The following is a 5,602-nucleotide window of genomic DNA, read 5'->3' on the forward strand; positions in this document are numbered from 1 at the left end:
TTTATCGGGCTGCGAGGCCATGGAGGTGCCCAGGACCGAGGGTGGCGTTTTCTGGGCTGCCAGCCCGTGGATCTCTGTGGCTGTCACCTGGGGTAGAGCTGGGTGACAAGGACAAGGCACCCGCTGTGTCCAACCGGGAAGGAGCTCCCTGCACCCGGAGCCAGCTCGTCTCCGGAGGAGGAGGCCGATGCAGGTGAGTGGGGCTGCAGGGACGAGGAGCCGAGGAGCAGGACTTGGGTGCTGGCACCCAGGGGTGCCCCAGGGTCCCGGTCCCACGTGCAGGTGGTCCCAAACAGAAGGAGAACCGGGGTGCCCCAAGCACCCCCGACGGCACAGCCAGACGCCAGCCCCCTCCCCATCACCTCAGGCTCGTGGAGCGTCTCCAACGGCTGCTCCCGCCTCTCCCAACCCCAGCGGGGGGCAGGACACCCCAAAAAAATTCCTGCTGCCTGCAGGACCCGTGGCAGGGCCTCTCCCTGCCCCGGCCGGAGCCACCGGGCTCTGCCACACATTAACCAGCTGTTTATCCACCAAGCGTCGCGCCAGGGACAGGTCCCCTCCGCGTCACCGCCACCTCCGGGGGATCTGGCCGTGCTGAGGGGTCACCAGCTCCCGTGAGCCCCAAGAAAGAGGCTCAGCCTGGTCAAACGGGGGAAAACCAGGTAGGGTGGGATGTGACAGCAAGCCCCGGGCGTCGGAGGAGGATCGGAGCACGCGGTCTGCCCGCACCTGCTTCACCAGTACACGCCCAATTCCCAGTTCTGGGACTCGTGTCCCCCCCACCCCTCAGGGCTGCAGAAACCACTTTTCCCCCCACCTCCAGCACGGTCGGCTCAGCTCGTCCCGCCTGCCAGGAGCGGTTGGCAGCCAGAGCATCGCCAGCAGGGCCGGAGCACGTTTCCACCCCGGACATCTGCCCCGTTGGCCAGTAATCCTGCTGGCAGAGGAACGCGGGGGGGCCGCCAGCCCTCGGCGGCGTCACCGTGCCAGCCAGTACAACCGATGGTGGTTGTTTGACGGCCGCAGCCACGGCAAAGGGAGCTGAAAGGTGCTAGACGGGGCGGGGAGGACTGTGATTTCTTCTTTTTTGAGAAAAAGATGAGAATTCAGACTCTGCTCTGCCCCCCCTCGGTGGCAGCTCACACTTAGAGCAATCGCAGTGTCGGTAGCGTCGAGTCCTTGGGGGGACCAGGCACAGACACATCGCCCCCCAGCATCAGCCTCTGGCAACTGGCACCTCCCACAGGCTAAAAGGGGAGGAAAAATTTAAAAAAAAGAAAATAAAAATTTCACACAGAGCAGTTTCAAAAGGACCTTTGCAAAAGGCTCTTTGACTAACGAGTGCCCAGCAAACCAGCTTGTGAAAATCAGCCACCGAGAACGCAAATCCCCAGCCCTGACGGAGCGCAAGGGGAGTTCAGCTTTGAGCGTGGCTGCACCCCCCCTGCCGCACCCGGGGGAGAGGGGGGGGGGGTGTGTGTGCGGCTCCTTCAGCCCCCCAGCACCCAGGGAGCAGCCAGAGGCCCTGGTGCAGCTAGGGGGAAAGGTGGGACGCGGCTGGGAGCACGTTTCCCAGCTTCGAGGGAAGCTGGACGCAGGTTTTTGGTGGAGCAGGAGGTGCCGGTATCACCCGGGGGTGCCGGTATCACCCGGGGGTGCCGGTATCACCCAGCAGTGTGCTCCAAACCCTCGCTTTAGCGGGGAGGGCAGAGGCCAGAGGCACGCAGGACAGTTTGGGTGCTCTCTGCTCCCCTCGGCCGCTCGCACCCCTGCCGGGAGTTCCCTCAGGGATCCTCTCCGAGGGCAGCTGGAAGCTTTTAATTTTTTTTTGCCAACCGCAGCTGCCCCGGGGTGGAAGATGAGAGCTGCAGTGATTGAAAGCAGTTTGTAAAAAAAACCCAAACCCGTCAGGATTTTGCTCCGAAGCCGCCTCCTGCGGGGTTTGGCAGCTCCGTGCCCGCAGGGGCTGGTGTTTGCTGGCACCTCTCGGGTCCCAGCTCCGCTTTGCTTCCAGGGGACCCGCTGAATGAAGCCGAGACCAGCCAAGGGGTGAGCAACCCCCCAGGCTCTGCATGGATTGGAATGGGGAAACCCGCCTGCAGTAAGAGCCTGGGGCAGCTGGAAAACCCTGGCTTCTTCCTCCTCCGAGCTCTCTTCCTCCTCCTCTTCTGCAGGCATGGTAAGGAACCGCAGGGGCAGAGCCGTGCCGGAGCCCCATCCCTGGCAAGGGCACCTGTGGGAGCCGCAGGGAGGGTACAGAGCTCCCGGGAGGGGACCGGAGCGAGCGGATGATCCTCCCCTCGCTGCCGTGAGGCTCGGGCAGGAGCTGAGCCCACCGCAGGCACCACGGCCACCAGCATCACCAGCCCCTGCCAGCGCAGCCCCCTGCCCTGGGAGAGCCCTTCAGAGCTCCGTGAGCTCCCAACATAAGACAGGGGCACGGCCCAAGCCCAGCGAAAGCGCCCCTTGGTGCAGACCCGCAGCCTGCAAAACCCCAAATTCGCATCCCAGCGCCTCGCCTCGCCCTCCCGCGAGGGCAGCCACCCCTCGGAACCCCTCTGCTTAATGAGCTGAACGATCCCCGCCGCGGCGAGTCCGGGAGCTCCCCGGGAGCGGCGGCACGTGGCTTTTGCAGCACGGTGAAAGCACGTTGGAGGGGAGGATGTCCTTGGGGCAGTCGAGCTTCTTGCGAAAGAGCGACCGCCCGGCCAAGGTTGAAATGGGAAGAAGGGGTTTCCCAGCTCAGAAATTCCCGTTTGTCCCCTGGCAAGCCTTGGGGCGAAGAATCTCCGTCTGAGCCACGTCCCAGGGCCGCTGTCGCAACGGCTGCCCTGGCTCTGGGCTGCGCTCCCGCCCCAGGTACCATCTCACATCCCAAGTTGTTTCAGGACACCCCTTGAGCCCCGCGTCCGCCCTCTGCGCTGTTTCGGCAGCGGGCAACCCCGGGTTCATCCCCCTCAGGCAGCAGGTCAATTAAACTGGCCACTGAGTTCGTTAAAACGGGGAGATAAGCGCTTCCAGAAAGCGTCTCCATGGTGAGACGCGGACGGGCCAGGCTGCGGGAGGTGGTGGGAGGAGAAGGGGCTGCCCCCCACCCTAGCGGGATGCTCCGAGCCTCCCCATCTCTCCCAGTTTCTTCCCAGTGCAAGATCCTGCGCTGCAACTCGGAGTACGTGGCGGCCACCCTCAACCTGCGCGGCTCCAACAGGAACGCGGCGTACTGCAACGCCCTCCGCTCCTACTCCCACTGCACCCGCAAGACGGCTCGCACCTGCCGCGGCGACCTGGCCTACCACTCCGCCGTCCACGGCATCGAGGACCTCATGATCCAGAACAACTGCTCCAAGGAGGGGCCCACGTCGCCGCCCCGACCCCGGCCCCCGGCCCCCAACCATCAGGGCTTCGAGTCTCTCGATATCTGCAACTATGAGAAGAGTTTTCTCTACAAGCATGGCCAACCCCCCAGCTACCAGCACTGCGCGGCTTTCGGGGACCCCCACATCCGCACTTTCCACGACGACTTCCACACCTGCCGAGTGGAGGGCTCCTGGCCTCTCTTGGACAATGACTACTTGTTTGTGCAAGCAACCAGCTCTCCGGTGGCGAAGGGCTCCAACGCTACGGTCACCAGCAAGGTAACGCTCGTGCACGGGGCTTGGCAGCAAATTCGTTCACCTCCGGGCCGCAGCGACGGCTCAGGGTGCTCCTCGCCCTCCCTGAAACGGCTGGGGAGGGCAGAAAGGGCTTCAGCTAAACCCAGGTGGGAGCAGGAAGGAAGGTCTGCAGGAACGAGCGGGATGAAGGTCCTCGAGGGGACCAGAGAGGCCTGAAAACGCTCCTGTTGCTGCCTGGGGATGGGTCACTGCGTGGTCTGGGGTTACCTCCACGCACTCTGGCCGGGCTTGGCTCCGTCGCAGTTTTCAGTGGTTTAAATGGTCTTAAAGAAAGAAGGAGACAAAGGAAGGGAAGAAGGAAACATCGCTGCTCTCCCCAAAGGGCTGCAGCAGCGTGGGAGAGGCGGTTTGGGGACAGAGGGGGTGCGAGCTGCTTCGCCCTCCCCTCAATAGCCAGTGCCTGGGGTGGGGACCCGGCCACGACTCTGACGCCCGGCAAGCGAGATCAAACCCCTTCCGATCTCCTCTCCGCAGCTCACCATCATCTTCAAGAACATGAAGGAATGCATCGACCAGAAGGTCTACCAGGCTGAGATAGACAACCTCCCGGCAGCCTTCGAGGACGGCTCGGTCAACGGGGGCGAGAGGCCGGGCGGGAGCAGCTTGGCCATCCGGGAGCGCAGCCCCGGGCGGCACGTGGAGATCCGCGCCGAGTACATCGGCACCACCATCGCCGTCCGCCAGGCCGGCCGCCAGCTCTCCTTCTCCATCCGGGCAGCCGAGGAGGTGGCGCGAGCCTTCACGGAGGAGCAAGACCTGCAGCTCTGCGTGGGAGGTTGCCCCCGCAGCCAGCGCATCTCCCGCAGCGAGTGCTGCCGCGGACGCGAGGCGGCCGAGACGGCCCGGGCGCTCTGCAAGGAGATGCTGCCCGTGGAGGACGTCTACTTCCAGTCGTGCGTCTTCGACGTGGTGACCTCCGGGGACGCCAACTTCACCATGGCGGCTCACGGGGCCTTGGAGGACGCCAGGGTCTTCCTTCCCAACGCTGAGAAACTCCACATCTTCCAGGCTGGGGCGGGCTGCCCGCGCGTCTCTTCTTCCTTCCTCCTCCTCTTCCTCACCTCTGGTCTTGGGGCTGTTTTGTTGCACTTTTAACTCTGGCTGGCATTGCGTCCAGCCGGTGCGGAGGGGTAACCCGAGAGAGCTGCTGACTCAAGGCCCGTGCCTGGCAGCTCAGGAGCGGGGCCTTGCCGAGGATCGAGTGTCGCTGCGGCAATGAGGAACCGGAGGCCCAGACCTCTGCGGGGGGAGCGCGGGAGATGGACGGCGGTCAGACGCCGTTTGCATCCACGGCTCTCACACCTGGTTCCTCTCCCGAAGGCAGATCGCAGGTTTTTTTCTTTCTGTTGGATTCCGATGCATTTCTTTTTTCTAAAGACGAGGACATTGCACCCGTACCAAAGGAAAAGAAAGACACGGGGTGAAGACACATTTAGAAAACCTCTCTGCCCCTCAAAGCCTTTCCATAAACTGGCTTTACACCTTCCTTCCAGCTTTACTACAGCAGAATTTACTCGGGAACCTTACAGAGTCAGAAATACTGAGCTCAAAGCCCAGACCCCAGTTTTTAGCAGTCCAAAACTGTTGCTTGGTGGATTCGGGGCCCCTCGGCCCAGCTGCTACCGAACTCATCCAAGAGACAAGCAAGGCACTAAGCTGGTTGTTGGAGTGTCGCAACCAAGGTTTGAGCTTTCTGAGCTAAAAACCAACCCCCTCGCACTGTATTCGCCTCTCCCTGGATTAGTAACGTGCTAATTTCCAGCGTGGGGAGCTGCAGAGCGTCAGGTCTCTGACATTTCAGGCTACTGTTGCTATTTTTCCTTGTTGTCTTGGCACCTGTCTAGGACTCAATATAGCCAGTTCTGGACTTTGGACCAGCGTTGAGTTTCAGTGAGGAAAAATACCCCTTGGTATTCCTCTCTCTTGGG

General features: G+C 62.5%; 1 protein-coding gene across 1 annotated transcript; it reads left to right on the top strand.

Moving 5' to 3' along the window:
- On the top strand, positions 1–5,349 carry HJV (hemojuvelin BMP co-receptor). Its single transcript, XM_074928935.1, has 4 exons — positions 1–193; positions 2,015–2,179; positions 3,133–3,635; positions 4,149–5,349. The coding sequence occupies exons 2-4, from the start codon at positions 2,083–2,085 to the stop codon at positions 4,767–4,769; spliced, it is 1,221 nt and encodes a 406-aa protein (XP_074785036.1). The 5' UTR covers positions 1–193; positions 2,015–2,082; the 3' UTR covers positions 4,770–5,349.
- Positions 5,350–5,602: the final 253 nt, after the last annotated feature.

The sequence above is a fragment of the Athene noctua genome, chromosome 29 (assembly GCF_965140245.1).
Source record: "Athene noctua chromosome 29, bAthNoc1.hap1.1, whole genome shotgun sequence".
In the NCBI taxonomy this organism is placed as follows: domain Eukaryota; kingdom Metazoa; phylum Chordata; class Aves; order Strigiformes; family Strigidae; genus Athene; species Athene noctua.